Source organism: Salminus brasiliensis, chromosome 15, assembly GCF_030463535.1.
Source record: "Salminus brasiliensis chromosome 15, fSalBra1.hap2, whole genome shotgun sequence".
In the NCBI taxonomy this organism is placed as follows: Eukaryota; Metazoa; Chordata; class Actinopteri; order Characiformes; family Bryconidae; genus Salminus; species Salminus brasiliensis.
The window spans coordinates 29,288,244-29,306,036 of NC_132892.1; the positions used below are offsets into that span (position 1 = coordinate 29,288,244).

Genomic DNA, 17,793 nt, shown 5'->3' on the forward strand with positions numbered 1-17,793 from the left:
ACTCTTTTCAAAACCCTTGATTTCAGAAGAAACAATGAATGAGCAGGTGTCCCAATACTTTTGTCCATTAGCGCACCTCAGTTTGATTCTGCACAATATGGATTTCGACTCCTAGTGAGGCGTGCAAGACTACCAAATGTATCTGCAGTACTTACAGTTAGTGCAGTTTGACCGACCCAAAGCCTTCGGTAGTGCTGTGACTGAAAACAACACCCTCCGACAGGTCTTCAAGAGATAAGTGACGAAGACAAGACATATTTTATTATTTTTAAAATAAAGACAGGATTAAAATATTAAAATTTAACCCTAAATATATAACACATTCCATTATGAGTGCATTTTATGAGATTTCCTGTTTCTGCATATGTACAAAAGAAACAAATGTATAAAAAAATATATTCGAACAAACGAAGAGAAGAGAATTCAGGACCTCAGTTATTAAGAATAAGCTACATTTGGAGAAGTATTGCATACAAACCCAACTATATAACCCAGAACTATGTAGCAGATGAAGTGTGCAGCAGAGCGCAGCAGCGAGGCTCCTGCACGGACAAACGTTCAAATATTCCTTGATTCCCTTCAGTTAGAGGCCGTAGATTCAGGTGAGGACTTGCCAGATGTTGCTGATAAGCAGCTGCTGGGATTCAGATGTGGCCTTTTTAATCCCCCTCTATTCTACAGAACTCTTCTGAAGTGTGAAGAGCTTCATGCTGCTATTCCGTTCCTCAGCAGGTCAGCGCAATGCTTGACGAACTGCACAATACCAGTTTGTTGAGCGTTTCCCAGGTGACGTGATGTCATATCGGAGCTCGAAGGTTCTGACTGGCCGTGATGCGGAGCCTCCGCCTTTCCATGGCCAGCTGCCTCTTCCTCTCGATCTCAGCATCACTGCACCTGCCCACCACCGCCTTGCCGACATCTGGAAAATGGACGATACCAATCACTGACCTTTGTGCGTTTACGCATTCATTTATTCTGCTGTTGTTTTAATCTATGCATAAATACACAATATGGACAAAAGTATTGGGACACCCGCTCATTCATTCATTCTTTCTTCTGAAATCAAGGCTTTTAAAAAGAGTTGATGCTGCTTTTGTTGGAGTAACTGTCTCTACTTCTACGTCTACGGCCTTCTACTAGAATTTGGAGAAGCATTGCTGTGAGGATTTGATTGCATTCAGTAACAAGAGCAGCGTTAGTGATGTCAGGATGTAGGATGATCACTACTTCACGCCACCTCATCCCAAAATTATTAGATGGAGCACCAACTATCATTCCAGTTAGTTCCACTGCTCCACAGCTCAATGTTGGGGGGCTTTATACCTCTCTAGCCCACATCTGGTATTAGGCACAGTGCCAACAGGTTCATGTTTATCTGCTCCAAAGGCCCCGTACACACCTGCTACACACCAACTTATGGATGACGGGGAGAGGATTTATGTACTTTATTAGATGGGGCAGTGACATGGCTGATGTGGGCGGTGCTTTGCTGTCAGGGACACATCGATAAGCTTTGGCGTTCACACTACAAGAATAATGTGGTCAAATGCTTCTCTGACCTCCCCTGAATGTGGTTTGAGTGATCGGATTACAACGTATCCCCAAGATTCTCTTGGCAGTACTTCTCTACAGGGACTAGACAAGCTGTGTGCATATGGGTTCAACTTAAAGTAGCTGGATGCATTCGTTTGAATGGGTGTCCACAAACTTTTGGACATACAGTGCATATGGTAACCCGTCTATTTTTATTTTTATTTTTTTAAACAATGAATTACCTTTGGCGACAGCCGGAGAAGCGCTGAAGCTGCTGTACGGCTTTTTGAACTGATGGTCATCTGGAACCCTGTCAGCCAACCGGTGGGAACTTGCCACGTCTCTTGTGTTGACCTGCTGCTGCGGCCCACCACTAAAGGCTCCTCTCCCCGTTCCTGATGTGTTTCTAATGTGGGTGAATTTATAAGGTCCTTTACACAAAGTGCTGGATGAGTTCCTGCTGTTCTCCAGTGCACTTTCCATTGCTCCAGTGCTACTGTAGCTAAGTGCTTCAGCTCTGGGCACAGCAGGCTTCTGTGAAGGCAATGGAGTTTGTGTGCTAAAACCAACAGAATTGCTGCTGCTGCTGCTGCTGCTATTAATCCACTTATTAGGTGGATGCGGTCGTACAAACATGCTGTCCTGTTTAGGGGACGTGTTAGCAGTAGCGTTCTGAACTGTCTTCAGGGAGGAACCAACGGTCCTGCTCTGTACGCTACCGTTCTTTGCTGAGGGCTTTGCAACAGACGTTTCCAGCGATGGAACTGGGTTGGGCGTGACCTCGTCCACCTTTTCGCACGCCTCACAAAACAGGTCGTCATCATCTTCACCGTCATCCCAGATGTCGTCAGACGCAAAGATGGAGTCCAGGTCCTCATCTGCAATGTCGCTCAGGCCATGTTCCTCTGTGGTTGGTTGGTGATGCTTCTCCTCAGGGACTTTTGTGACCTTAGTGTAGGTATGAGGCTGCAAGCTAGGGCTAGAAACCAATGATGTTTTAGTCCCAGTTTGGACTTCCCGTGTTCCTGATGGTTTCTGCACTTTGACTGGTTCCTGTGGTTTGCCACTAGCCTTAGACAAGTCACACATCCACTGATCTGGATCGCTGGATCTGGAGTTGCTTGGAAGGGGAACAACGGCTGGAGTTTTGCTGGAAGGAAGAACCTGCCTCTGCTGATTGTTCTTCAAAGGTATGTTCCTGTTGCTAGGCAACACTGCCGAAGCCTCATCCCATTGGTGACCAAGCTGAGAGTCCAGCTGAAAGGTCTGCCTGCTTTTGAGCTTCTGGTTTGGCCCTTGTGATGCACCATTCTTAACTGCAGTGCTAGCTTGCTGACAGTAAGCACCACTGGTGTCCTTGGTGTCCTTGGTGCTCTTGGCGCCTTCGCTCCTGTTCGTTTGATTTTGGGTGGAGCTGTGTTGAGGTGCGGAGAAAAGCTGTGGGTTTTGGGTCATCTCAAACACCAGAGAATCTTCTAGGAGATCATCGTTGCTCCAGTCGTCATCAAAATCAACAGCGCTGCTCACCTGTCTGCAGTTGTCAAGCGCTGCAGCTGCAAACGGCGAGCTAGAGGCACCTGGGTTGGGGGCACCGGCCACTCCAGCAGAGAGGCTGCTGTTATTGTAAAGCGTTTCCGTGGCAACAGATGCTTTAGTAGGACCTGCTACTGTGGCACCACCTTTCCCAACACTGTGGTTTCCATTCTGGGCCGTACTTTGGGTGTTTTTAGCCACGTTCTGAGACCAACCGCTCCAACCCTGGCTGAGACGCCCACTGATCTGCTGCGTGGAACCATCGAACAGCAGGTCCAGATCATCATCATCATCATCATCATCATCATCATCCATAGCCTGCACAAGAGCCAGATCATCCATAGGATCCTCACTGCCATTTGTCCCGGCCTTCTTTGACCCCAGCGATGTGCTCTCAGCTTCGGGGTTGTTCTGCGGTGGAGCTGGAGGGTGGCTCTCTTCGTAAAACAGCTCCTGGTCCTCGTCCATTGCTTGCTCACAGCTCTGCTGTTTGGCCTCGTCCTGCTGGATCATGTTGAAGTCAAACTGCTTAGCCAGCTTCAGCAGGTCGTCCACAACGTTTGGTCTGTTTGGGCACAAAATGCAGAATCTGAGACAAATGTTCAGGCTTGTGACGGAAGATGCGGTGAACAGGACACTCCTGAGGGTTTAGGCGATCATCTAATTAAAAATAGCACGACATGGGGACACCTTGTACCTCCACTCATTGGCCATTTTATCAGAAACACAACACCCATCACACAGGTTCATGTTGTGGGTTTACAGTTACTGACTGTAGTCCATCTGTTTCTGCAGCAGCTGCCCTCCACCCTGTCCGTCTAAGGATGGATGTTTTGAACAGGCTAATGTACATCAGTTATGGTATGGTATAGACATGCATTAGGGACGAACCTGGTCGATTTGGGTTTGGGCCTTGGTTCTCGAACCTCTGGAGTACACGGAATGGCACTGTCTCCAATCCATTGCAGCAAAGAAGACTCTGCCTCTTCAGGCCTCCTGCTCTAAAATACATAAACAATAAATAATACTAGTGCTGCACCGATGCCAATACCAAATCGGCGAATATACTGGCACCTACACATTGTATCGGTATTGGCAATAGAGAGCACCGATACCATGAGGCTTAATGACCCACCCACGACCCCTTCTTTTTTCACAGCTCTGAAACATTTCAAATGTGCAGTTACTCAACCAGTAAACACTATTCTTTCAAGCTTATTTGATCTTAAATGGGAATAATATCAGATATAAAAAAGTACAACCTATAAAAAGTGAGACACTATAAATATCAGGATTTATAGCATCTATCCAGTATTTAAGTCAGAGGTAGTATCAGTACTTGGTATCAGCAGATACGTGAAAATCTGGTAATGGTACCGGCCAGTATTTCTGATTGCCATACAGTTTATCTAATCTGGCCGTCATTAACGTAAATCCATTAACAATTTTACAGCAAACAATGATCAACAGCAAATTCCTACTGCTGCATGTACGTCCAGAATAAACACAAATACAATTAATGTACGTAATGTATAACATAATACAGTATTAAAATAGAACAAAAATATGAATTACTGTTGGAAGACACATTAGTATTCCCTAGGCTAACAACTAACACAGAACACTGTACATCTCCATACAGAGTCAGTGTGTGTGTTTTTGGGTATCCACCTTGGGAGCTATCCGGTTGACAATTTCTGATATGTCTGCCAGTTTGACATTTGTAGCTCTTCTCCGCCCCCGTCCTGGAAAAAATAATAATAAAAAAAAAATCAAGTAAACAAAACACTATAATGAAACGTGATCATTAATTTAACAAGTTGTCTACTAAGCTGAAAGCGTGGCTGTGTTGATGTTCTGATATGAACTAAACTTGCTGTTCCTACTGGGAGTCGCCGGGGAGTTGGGATCCCAGATGATGTCATGCTGAAGTTCTGGATCATTGTTTGGAGACTCCTCAGTATTCACGCTCCTGAATCTGCCCTTTGGCAGACGGGTGGGTGTTTTGAAATCTGATTAGAAACAAACACACATATACATTATATATATATATATATATATATATATATATATATATATATATATATATATATATATATAAACACACACACACATACATACACATATATATATATATATATATATATATATATATATATACACACACACACTATATATATATATATATATATATATATATATATATATATATATATATATATACAGAAAGATATTTCACAAAGCTTTCTCCATTTCGCCAGACAACTTAAGCAATAAATATTGGACAGTACTCTTTTTTTTTAATTACTTTACTTTGTTTATGTCTTTACTAAAGACACATAGGTGGGCAATATGACAATATATTGAGGATATACTATACAATAGTGTAATTAGTCCTGTTTAATGACAAAAAAAAACCTCTGACACTACTGTCGGTGTGATAAAATATCGTGATAAATATTTTGCATCATGAAAATTTCTTTCAATATCACAATATGACATTCTTACCATATCGCCCACCCCTACCCAGGCACCTTTCTAGGCTCACAACTGCCTCTACACTGAGGGTAACGTGAACCAATCTGCCAGCCCTTGTAGTCGCTGGTATGCAAAAACCTATTATCTCCATTTGTAACTGTAATATTTCAGTTTTTGACCTATTGTGAAAATGACAGATGTCTTTTTTAGCTACATTGTTGACATTATTTGAAGATGAATGAACCAATAGAAATGCTTTAAAATAACTTGAGTATTTTTACACAGACTTCCAGTGAAAGTTACGAAGTTTCCTTCTCCTGTAAAATAGCCTGTTTTAGAGATGAGAGGTTTTTGCGTGACAGCGATGATTTTATGATATGATTTTACTGGATGATCAAGTGCTTGGACCCCGGGGCATCGCCAGTTACTCCCAGGGCAACTCCAGGACGATGCAGGCAGCTTACTCAGCTCGTCTAGCTACTCTAGTCCCCAGATTTAGCCAGCTACCTGCTACTGGTCCACTGTTCAGGCCCTCCTGGGATCGTGGCTGTGGCTGGCTTGGTCTTGGGCTTCTCCTCAGTCTGTTTATTTTCGACTTGCTTTGGACGATTTGTGAAACGTCGCCTGGCTCACTGTCCCTCTGCTCCGGGGTCGAGCTGACATTCCTCGTCTTCTTTCGGTCGTTCATGCTGTTTAACGATCACCCACAGCCACACGACATATTTATAAAAAGTGGTAGAGCCCAGACCTAATTATCTCTGCGGTTTAACTGCGAGTTTTTGTAGTTTATCGTGTATTTTTAGCCATAAATTCACAGCGTTACCGCTTTGTTTACGAATTCAAGCAAGCCGCCAAACAGCGTCTCGCTCCCATGAACCAACGCGCGTCTACGTTCGAGGACGTAGACTCTGCGCAACGAATGCGCAATTGATGTTAAAAATACTCTAAAATGAATTAACACACGTTTAACAAATCTGCAGAGTGAGATTGATGGGATTGATGTTAATATGTTAAATATGTTAAAACACACCAATCAGCCATGAAAAATGAGCAAGAATAAGGATCTGAGACTTTTTGATAAAAGCCCAATTGTGATGGCTAGGCCTTGTGGGGTAGTCCTGGTATGCAGTGGTCAGTACCTATCAAATGAGGCTCATGGAAGGATAACTAGTGGTTGGTGTGGTGCAACAGATAACACCACTCCTTGCCAGTGTGCTCTAACACCCTGTGGGGGTCCGGGGTTCGATTCCCGGCCTGGGTGACTGTGCTGCGCTACACCAATAGGAGTCCCTGGGCAAGACTCCTAACACTACATTGGCCCGCCTCTGTTATACAAGTTAGCTTGTAAGTCACTCTGGATGCCATAAATGTCAATAACCTGGTGAAGCTGCAATCTGGTTGCTGTTAATATTTCGTATATTATATAGTAGACGGGACATTTCTTAAATATTTATACTGAGCTATAATAACTGTTGTAACAGTATTTTCACCTTGCTTGCTTTGCTCCAGACTTTTAATAGGCCTATATCATCCAAAGAAACATGCTATAATATGTTAGCAATGTAATGTTCATTTTTTAGTTGGGTATTTATAGAAATGAAGCTGCAAAACAGCCTGTTTTTAATGAGTTGTTTTGTTGACCCAGTACAGTACAGTACAGCCGCGATCCAAAGCCTATGACCCTTCTTAAACAGGGGTCTGAGGAGTTCAGTGGACTGAGGCACTGCCACTGTGGTCAGAGGATCACAGGTTCGAATCCTGGGTTGTGCAGCTTGCCACCAGCAGCCGGAGTCAGAGAGAGCACAACTGGCCTTGCTCTCTCAGGGGTGGGTTGATGTTCATCCCCTCATTGCTCCTAGTATGATGTTGGTTCACATGTGCCAGAAGTGACGTGCTAGTCTTCACTCTGCTAGTGTTGGGGGCATTGCTTTGATAGGGGGAGTCCACAAGAACAGGGGTCGGGTAATTGACCTTCCAAATTGGGTAGAATATGCGGTAAAATTAGACATCAATTATTTAGAAATGCAGCCCATAGTTTCACTACTGATGTATTCTTCCTGGCAGTTCTCAGAGGGCTTAAAAACAGCATCACGAAAATGGCAAGAAACAAAGCCTCCAGCTAGTTTTAATCATTATAATTCATTTCTGTGGAGAAATTAAAATGCAAGAGGCACAATGCAGCAGGCGTCGAGTTTAACGCCACAATTGCAAGAGGCGGGACCTTTCAGGTGACGTCACCACGCCTCCTCATTATACTGTTCGATTTGTGTGACTGATAGGCTGCTAAGAAGGAGTCCTCATAGAAAGGTCCTACCGAGGACCCGCCCTGCCATGGTGCAGCCTAGGCTTTGGAACGCAGAGATGATCTCTCTATTCAGCCTACAGCATTTTAGCCCCGCCCCCTTTCATACTGAAGTTACAAAGAGTGTTTCGGCCTGGACTGCTTTTGAAGGGGGCACAATCGAGGGCAGCCAATCAGAACAGAGCTCATTTTACATATATATCAGTCTTAAAGTGGGAGTGGCCAAAAAGAGCCTGTTTTATTTAGACAGTTAATTAAATTAATGTTTCATTTATATTATTAATTAAAGGACATTAATCTTCCCATGTGGACACTTTCATCTTTCTGTGTTCTCCAATATCCCCAGTACCTCGCTAATGCCACCTCATACATCATAAGATAAGTGGGTGCTGTCAGGCATGTAAGCTAAACCCACCATAGGCCTGCATGTGTGTGTGTGTGTGTGTGTGTGTGTGTGTGTGTGTGTTCAGTAAAATCTACAGGGCTGAATGAAATCTGACAATGTTAAACATTATAGGAGTTCCTACAAGACTGTTAGTTCTGTGGGTATCAGTGTTCATAATATACACTATGTGGACAAAAGTATTGGGACACTATTATTCAGTTGCTTGTATTCATTGTTTCTTTTGAAATCAAGGATGTTAAAAAGAGTTGATCCTGCTTTTGTTGGAGTGACTGTCTCTGCTGTGAGAATTTGAATGCATTCAGCAACAACAGCAACATTAGTGAGGTCAGGATGTTGGATGATCACCACCCCACCTCATCATCCCCAACTCCCCAAGTACCCCAAAGGCATTGGACAGGGCACCATCCATCATTGCAGAGAACACAGCTCAAAGCTGGGGGGCTTCATACCCCTCTAGCCCACACATGGCATTAGGCAGCATGGTACCAATAGGTGCTCCAGAGAGTCCTATCCTGGCCTAGACAAGCTGTTTGTGTGTGTGTTTCTGTGTATTTGCACATCTGTGTCAGCAGCAATGGTTGCAACTCAAAGCAGATACATGCACTCATTGGAAGGGGTGTCCACAAACATTTGGACATGGATGGCATGGCATTAGCGGACAGGATGACCAAACTTAACACGCTTTTCAACCCTCAAACCCACCCCAGGCTGTTGGCTTCTCTGTATTCAGAGGAAAGACTAGCAGCAGTGCCTTTTCAGCCTCAGTGTAGTATATCACAGCCACTCCTGCTGTTCCTCTCGGTGCTCTTAGCTCATTGTGAACAAGGCTGGATTCATGAGTTAGCATTGATCCACGGCCAGTAAATCTCCTCAGCAGTTTAATTGCCACGTTAAACTCGTCTCGCTCTTCGCTACCATGGCTAGGCTAGCTCAGCGTCTAACTGTTCTTTATGTGTCTGTCCACACCGGGTGTGCCCCGCTAAGACACACACATACACACACACACACATACACACATACACAGCTCTAGTATTTTACTTGATGGATGGCCCTTCTCTGAACCAGTGGGTTACAGAGGTCAGTGATTTACTGAATGGCCACTGTTCAGTTAGCTCAGCTCCTGATGATGTCATCAGGAGAATGGTAGCTAACGACCTCTGGTAGCGAAAGGTTCTCCGGTAAAGGCAGTGGTTCTGTATGTAGAACCATGACACCTCACAGAACCACCTGAACACTGAAAGGATGTAAAATCAAAAAAAACAAACAAAAAAAAAAAACACTATATTGACAAAAGTATTGGGACACCTCCACATTTCACCTACAGGAGCTTCATGTTATCCCATTCTAAACCCATAGGCATTCATATGGAGTTGGTCCCCCTTTTGCAGACAGACGCTATCAGGCTGAAACTCCTTCCGTTCTTCTGGGAAGGCTTCCTACAAGAGTTTGAGAGAGTGTGTCTGTGGGACGTTTTTTGCCCAGTCGTCCAGAAGAGCATTTGTGAGGTCAGACAGACTGATGGTGTTGGATGGGGTTGCGGTCAGGGCTCTGTGTGGGACAGTTTCTTCCACGGTTCCACAACACCACTCACAGCTGATGGAGGAAGATCTAGGAGGGAGGAAATTTCACCAGCTGACTTGTTGTTGGTGGTGGTGGTGCAGCGGTGTCTCCTATTACATACAGAACCACGCTGGAGTTCAGTGAGCTCTTCAGAACCTCCCAGTCTTTCACTAATGTGTGGAAGAAAGGCCGACTGCACGGCTAGGGGCTGGATTGAATACACATGCATGTGGCTATAGGACTGAATCAAACACCTGAATTCCGTAATTAAGAAGTGTGTCCCAATACTTTTGTCCATATAGTGCATATGACTTGACCAGGGATGCTCCAACCTTTAAATATGACTGTGGGAAACCCTATGTAGTGAATAGTGACCACATAGTGACCAGAGTTGAAGAGTGACCATTATGAACACAGTGGTGGCCTTTAGCTATGAAGCTAATGTCGGTTGCAGGAGTTACAAGGCTAATGTAGCTAACAGGTAATGTCTAGCTACATTAGACGTGTATGTGGTTTAGCACATTAGCATTAGCTAATGTCTGATTTCTAGCCAATTTTCTCCTCAGTCTGAGGTGAATGCTAACCGCTAATTCTGTTATGTCAGGGGCTCTGTTTTAGTTCTCTCAGTTACAAAATATGGTATATTTATCCAATGATTTCTTATATATAAAAATATGTAGTATGTTTAATAAATGCTACATATCTGTGTTTAATTTTTCCCCATATATTTTAAATTCATTTATTTATTTATGTAATTATTGCTATTTTTATTTCTTGGCAAAACATTGTGAAATACAATGTAGTTTGTAATGAAATGCGCTGTATTTAAAAGTGTCCGTATATTAACCGTATATTATCGCTCCCTAAGGACACATCTGAGGTAAGGAGGAAAACTGTGTACATTAGACTTTTTAATCACTGTGATCTTGTGATAAATAATATACAGGCCGCTGTGACCGTTTGATGACTGCCCTCATTGAGTGTGGCGAACTGAAATGCCTTTAAAACTGATTGTTCTCATTATGTCACGTGAACAGGCTCCCATAGGGGCTGGCTATAGTCTCTGAAGCAGTGAGGCCTCCAGAGCTAAACCGATGGCCCTGACATGTTCTTGTGTCTTGGTTAAATGATGTTAATGAGTCGTTCAAATGAGGGCAGCTTCCTGCCCTTATACAGGCGTCCACTGGGGCAATCTATATACAGTGTACACCGCACACACACACACACACACACACACACACACACACACACACACGGTGTAACTGATCCAGGAGGATATCCGAACCCTTCATTTCCTATATGGTGGACTGCCCTTAGTTTACACCACGTTACATATGGCCCACTACACCCTGCTTAATCACATCTAATGTGGCCTGCTGGGGTAATGAACCCCCTGAACCCCAGTCTGATTTTTGAGTTTTCATTTTATGTGTATTTATTATAGAGTAAATATTCAGTGTCTAATTAGCAAATATTCAGTAACTAGTCATTATTTAGAACCTAATTATTTAGTACCTATGAATTATTCAGTACTTATTAGTTATTTAGTAAGTAGTCAATACTCGGGAAATAGTCATATTTAGAACCTACTAATTATCCAATAAGTACTAATATTCAGTTTCTACTAATTATCCAGTAAGTAGTAATTATTCAATTCTATAATAGTCATTATTTAGAACCTACTAATTATTCAGTACTACTAATTATTCAGCATCTACATATTAGTCAATAATTATTAATTATGCAGTAACTATTCAATATTTAGGTACTAATTATTTGGTACTTGCTAATTACTTAGTAGCTACATAGTTTTAAGTATCTACTAATTGTTTAAGAAGTAGTAATTATTCAGTAACGACTCAACTCCTTAATGAACTCCTTTCTCATGTTTTATTCTTTACAAAATTCTAAAACTCTAAATCTAATATCTAATTTCTTTATTCACAGTTGTTCTCTGTCTGTTAAATGAATGCAAAACTCAGATTCTCTGTACATTACTGTCCATCACCACTACACTGGTTCCTGACCACTAACTAATATGAAGATCATACCGTACACTCTTTCAAAAATAAAGGTCTTTTAAAGGGTTCTTTGAGTGAAGCCATAAAAGAAAAGAAAGCTGCATGAGTGTGAGGAATGTTTTAAAGGGTTAAAGAACCTTTACTTTCTGAAAAGGTTCTTTACTAATTTAAAGGTTCTTCAAGTCGCACATATACTTCTCCTCCGTCCTCTGTCTGTCTGTCTGTCTGTCTCTGTAACAACTCTGCCTTTAGTTGACTCTGCTGAAGCCTAATTATCTGTGTTCAGTTAGTTTTTATGTAATGAATTGTCTTGTAATTTATTGTAATGAAATTCTTACGATTGTTTTTCTAATTTGATTTTTGAAATGTAATTTTATTGATGTCTTGTCATTATTGTTTTGTGATTTTTTGTTGTTTTTAAATCAACATTTTATAAATTTAAACAATCAAAAATTTAAAATAATAAAATTAATGTTTTGTGAATGCACTTTACTGTAATTTTTTATGTAAGTTTAAAATGTAAGTTTTAATGTTTTTTTTAATGTTAAATGTTTTTCTTGTATTTTTCTATTTCTTTTATTTTTAAACCTCGTTTAATTTGTTTTCTTCCTGTGTGACTTTCTTTCATTGTCTTTTAGTAGTTTTAGTAGTTTTACGTTAATTCATTTTAACGCTTATTCTTCCTTTGTTACTTCTTTAATTAATTTTCTTTTCACCTTATTTTCCCTCTTTTTTTCTGTTGCTTTTGTTCCTCCTCTCTGATCTGTCCTAATTGGTGAATCTGTGTGTATCAGTAGTTTGTTATAGGGTAGTGAAGCTGTACTGATGGTGAAGCTGTTGGCCAGTGACTGAAGTGTCCTGCAGGGGGCATCCTGGTTCAGCTCCAGTGTGGAGGACCCTCTGACAAACACCAAGTACAAAATCAGGCCTCAGAAACAGCTACTGAGGTAAAAACTTTTATGAAAACAACACACACACACACACACATACACACGCAAACACACACACACACATACACACGCAAACACACACACAGAAACACGCATAGTGCGAAAATACAGAACATAGTAGATATATCAATCAAATCAAAACCAGAACATTTACAAATGTTATTTGTGTTTTGTGTGTTTCTGAGCACCGTTACTGTAGGAGATAACCAAACGCAGAAGACGACGTAGGAAATGCAAACATTCACTCAACATGTGACGTTAATTCGTCAGTAACTCGTTTATAAAGGTAAACATCTGTTTGTTTTTTGCTCTTATTGTTTGTGATGATAGAAAACTATACAAGAACTGTTGAAAGCTCATAGTCAGCGCCTAGATATCCTCTAAATCCTCACTGCACCTTGATAACACTCATCCCAGCGGGCACCAGACGTCAGAAAGACACTGGATTCTAACGTCAGACAGACGTTAAATTTTGTTTTAGAAAACAAAATCACATTTTCATCAAACATCAACATTAGATGGACATTTAGCTCCAACATCAGCCAGACATTAAATTTTAGTTGAAAATGAAAATCAGGTTGACATCAAAATCCAACATTGTACAGATGTTACTTTCAGTTGTAAATGAAAATTGGGTTGACATCAAGACCCAATGTTGGACAGACGTTGAATTTTAGTTAAAAATGAAAACCAGGTTGACATCAAAACCCAACATCAGACAGACGTTGAATTTTGGTTGGAAATCAAAGTCACATATCTGTAAAAAAAAAACACTAAGTTAACATCAAGCTCCAATGTTGGACAGACATTGAATTTTAGTTTAAAATGAAAATCAGGTTGACATCAAAATCCAACTTTGTACAGATGTTGAATTTTGGTTGGAAATCAAAGTCACATTTCCGTCAAAAATCAACATTAGGTTGAAGTCAAAACCCAACATCAGACAGACGTTGAATTTTGGTTGAAAATCAAAGTCACATGTCTGTAAAAAAAAAACCCACTAAGTTAACATCAAGCTCCAATGTTGGACAGACGTTGAATTTTACTTAAAAATGAAAACCAGATTGACAGCAAAATCCAACATTAGACAGACGTTGAATTGTGTTCTTATTCTACATCAAACTGACGTTGGCATTAGACATCAAATTTGATTCTGATGTCACAACCTGCATTCAACCGCATAACAGCGTCTATCGGCGTTGGTGGACAGCTGGGATTAACAGGCACGTTCATGCACCGCCCACAAATGCACTCTTTAATAGCAACTGTTGCTAGGTTGTTAAAAGTCCCATTCACATGTGACCTTTCTGATCTTGTTCCCTGGTCATATTTCACATTACCACAGATCTTTATCTCTCACCTCTCCTGTAAATCTTTAATTAGGAATTTCTTCTGCCTCCAAAACATCTTCTGAGCGTGACAATGTAAACACAGAACTAGCACGTCCATACAGTGTGAAGCTCATCCCTCACATCCCCATCCTAATTTCAGTCCTACTGGCAGCTATTGTGTTCTCTGAAACACTATTAGCTATTAGCCGTTAGCCTGGATTAAACCTGCTAGCTTGAGTTACCCTGTCTTAGTCAGAATTTAACTGGAATTAAACCTGTTAGCTTGAGTTAGCATGAATTCAACACAGGTAGATAGGTAGGGTTAGCCTGTTTTAGCCTGGACTAAATCTGAAATTGACCTGTTAGCTAGGATTAGCACAAATTAGCCGGATAGCTAGGTTTAGCCTGTGTTGACCCGAGTTAAACCTGTAAATCAGGCCAATTAGCCGATACCCGTTGGCTGATGCTGCCTTGGCAAGTTAGCATGCTTGGATAAAGTTCTAGCTCTTGCTAAAATGATTTATTAGGTTAGTCCGGTGCCTCCTAAAGGTGTTGACTGACTGTACCGACACAAAAACACTGGAAATCAAGTCTGCAGACTGAGGGGAGTTAGCATGGGGGTGTATGGTTAGGCTTCACAGCGGCTCAGAAGCGCGACAGGTAGCCATACTTTCCTTTATATGGAACCCATATTTTCCTTTATCCTGCTGAAGCTTTCGCACTGTGACATTTTGTTGGTTTCATTTTGTTTTACTGTCCTTTTGTTCACTTTTAGAAATGTAGAAATGAACAAAACATGGCATTTTGACCAGGGGTGTCAAAACTTTTGCAAACAACGTATAAAGTTGTAATATGTTTTGATGGGAATATCAGATCTGCAAATATCAATGCTGCCCATCCCCATCAGTGTTTCTAAATTCGCTGTGTTCATTTCATACAAACCTCAATTATCTGTAAACCTCCCTAGCCTAGCAACAGTTGCTACGAAAGAAACACTTTTGTGGGCGGAGCCTGGACAGGCTATTTGTTCTTTGCATTGCAATCTTCAGTCTCTGCAGCGTCACAATGTACCAGAGTCCGTCCGTTGTTAGGTGTTGTAAGTAGCCCTCCTGTTGCTGGTGAAATGAACATAGTTTAGGACTCCTTAAGGCAACTAAAGGGAAGTCACCTGATTCTGGAGGGGGGGGGGGTGTCTGGTCTCCAGACCCCTCAGGAGGTTCAGTACAGTCTCCTCAGATCTGTGTTATTATTGTTGATACACACTCTTAAGTCCAGCGTTTTTTCTGAAATCAAGGGTAATAATAGAGAGCCCCTGTGCTTCTGGGATGGCTTTACACTAGATGTTAGAACATTGCTGGGAGGATCTGAGCATCAGTGAGATGATCAGTTCTGGAACCCCAACTCATCCCAAAGCTAGTGGATGGAGCTCCATCACTCCAGAGAACATAGTCCCACTACTGCACAGCTCAGTGCTGGAGGGCTTCATACCACACCAGTTGATGCTCACCACCTTAGGGTTCAAGTGTGGTTGCTCCAGAGCTGAGCCATCCTGCTGCAGCTATGGATGCAGCCGAATTCCAGACACTTTTGGAAATATTGTGTAGTTGATCTCCCAGTCCACACCAGACTCCAGCTGAGGCAGCCATGTTGAACCTGAAGGCTCTAATGGTGTCCTGGAGAACAGCAGGCTGTGTGTTTCTGCAGCGGTGAGGCCACGGCACTCCATAAGCCACAGAGAGGTAATTCATTCGTTGGGGTTTCCGGGATTTCTAGTGTTGACGATAGGCCGCCTCTACGATACTGCAAGACACGAGAAAGGAATCAGTCGTTTTCCTACTTTGACCTTTTGAACTATCTGCAGATGTGCACTGTAAAGCCTAGCTGTTTATGGGAAGTACACCGATCAGCCATAACATTAAAACCACTGACGATCTGGTTCCAGTGGCACCTGGCCACTCAACCAAACTGTGATGTCTAGATGACTGGAGGTCAGAACATCAGGCAGGTCTTATGGGGTGTTCCTGGTATGCAGTGGTCCAAGAAAGAAAGGACAACCAGTGAACCGGTGACAGGGTCAGGGGCGCCCAAGGCCTATTGATGCGATCCATAGAGGCCCCACCTCACATCTTAGAGGACTTAAAGTTAATGTCTTGCTGGTCCAGATACCACAGGACACCTTCAGAGGTCTTGTGAAATCCATTCCTCGATGGGGATGTTTTGGTGGTATGAGGGGTATCTACTCAATATTAGGCAGGTGGTTTTAATGTTATGGCTGATTGGTGTATATTAATGAGCACACTCCATGTATTATTATTATTATTATTATTATTGTTATTATTATCATAACTGAGCAGATAAGTGAAAGAAGGAAGAGGTCAGCCCGCCTCAGCTCAGTGCCTCCTCACATACAGTGGCGTGGAGGTCATCTGTATGAGTTATGGGATATGACAGATGTATTGTTTGAATAGTGCTGAGACTGACCAATCAGAGAGAGAGTGAGAGAGAGCGAGAGACCCCTGCAGAGACACTAACAAGCTCTCTCTCCTTTCTTTCTTCTATCTCTCTCTCCTTCTTTGTCATAGGGGTGGGAAATATGGTCAAAATATGATATCACAATATTTAGCACAAAAAATTACACTTCAAGGACAAAAGTATTGAGACACCTGCTCATTCAATGTTTCTTCTGACATTAAGGCTGCTTTTGTTGGAGTACCTGTTTCTGCTGTCCAGAGAAGTCCAGAAATTTAGCCTTAAGAGTGTTAGTGAGGTCAGGGTGTTGGATGTTCACCACCTCACCTCATCAACCCCAACTCCCTAACCCATTCCCAAAAGTATTGTATTGGGCACCATCCATCATTCCAGAGAACACAGCTAGTTCCACTGCTTCGCAGCTGGTGGTTATCTACTACAGAGAGTCCTATTCTATTGGCAGTACTCCTCTATCTGTTTGTACCCAAATATGCTCAGACTGACCGCTCTGACAGGTAGGTGTGGTAGACTGGACCACACACTGGTTACATGTAGTGCCACTGGGTGTCCATTCCCATCCCAGCCAGGGATCCTGAAAGACAAAGAGAACACAGCTCAGACTTAAAACCCAATTTTAGATTTTTAGATTAGCCAATCCCTCAACCCTCTCGTTAACACTCTCAATCACAGGTAACGCTCCCGACACTGGGAGGGCGAGGACTGGCACATGCCTCCTCCAGCACATGTGCAACCAGCCACCGCCTCTTTCCTAACTGCTGCCAAGGCAACGTCACCGGCCAGCCGACAAATGCAGTCGCTCATCCAAAGTCTTCAAGCTACTTTGGGTTTGCACTGGAGCTACAAGGCTAATGTAGCTGTGGATGCATGTGAGTCTGTGGCCACCAAATTGTAGTCATACTGCAAACTACATGGAAAATCCTTGTATCTCCAGTACAAACCTAACGAAGCAAACTGCAGACACCAACATTTGAGTGAGAGGGGAATTGTGTAAAGTTTACTATTGAACAAATACAAAAATGATCATGTATAATGAAGGTAAATGATGTGTGATAAGGGTTTAGAAATGTCACCTGGGGGTCTGGGGCCCATGTGAGCTGATCCATCCAACATGTAACCTCCCATGGACTGACCATCCGGAGGGTACGGCCCACTGTGACCTACTGCACGGGAAGAGGATCGGCATCAGGAG

At 42.4% G+C, this 17,793-nt stretch overlaps 2 protein-coding genes across 5 annotated transcripts in view; both read right to left on the bottom strand.

Moving 5' to 3' along the window:
* Window positions 1-331: 331 nt before the first annotated feature.
* etaa1a (ETAA1 activator of ATR kinase a) lies at window positions 332-6,402 on the bottom strand. The gene is made up of 6 exons (XM_072657404.1): window positions 6,052-6,402; window positions 4,953-5,078; window positions 4,738-4,811; window positions 3,958-4,067; window positions 1,776-3,631; window positions 332-919 (listed from the first exon to the last, which is right to left on the bottom strand). Exons 1-6 carry the CDS (start codon window positions 6,230-6,232, stop codon window positions 798-800), a joined length of 2,469 nt encoding a protein of 822 aa, XP_072513505.1. The 5' UTR covers window positions 6,233-6,402; the 3' UTR covers window positions 332-797.
* A 6,380-nt stretch (window positions 6,403-12,782) lies between these two features.
* meis1a (Meis homeobox 1 a) overlaps window positions 12,783-17,793 on the bottom strand; it is a 34,800-nt gene continuing 29,789 nt past the window's right edge. For 3 of the 4 annotated variants that reach the window (XM_072657578.1, XM_072657577.1, XM_072657574.1), the window contains 3 exons: window positions 17,675-17,764; window positions 17,088-17,175; window positions 12,783-15,914 (listed from right to left, as the gene is read on the bottom strand). In XM_072657578.1, coding sequence (XP_072513679.1) covers window positions 17,129-17,175; window positions 17,675-17,764 — 137 coding nt within the window. In that variant the 3' untranslated portion in view covers window positions 12,783-15,914; window positions 17,088-17,128. The remainder of the gene's footprint in view (window positions 15,915-17,087; window positions 17,176-17,674; window positions 17,765-17,793) is intronic. The other variant, XM_072657575.1, reaches the window with a different exon arrangement.

Excerpts from the sequence above, each read along its gene's own strand:
- etaa1a (XM_072657404.1), bottom strand. The coding sequence starts at position 6,232 with ATGAACGACCGAAAGAAGACGAGGAATGTCAGCTCGACCCCGGAGCAG. Across the intron at positions 4,812-4,952 it reads CAACTCCCCGGCGACTCCCA|GACGGGGGCGGAGAAGAGCT; the intron begins GTAGGAACAGCA and ends TATTTTTTCCAG. Across the intron at positions 4,068-4,737 it reads TCAACCGGATAGCTCCCAAG|AGCAGGAGGCCTGAAGAGGC; the intron begins GTGGATACCCAA and ends TATGTATTTTAG.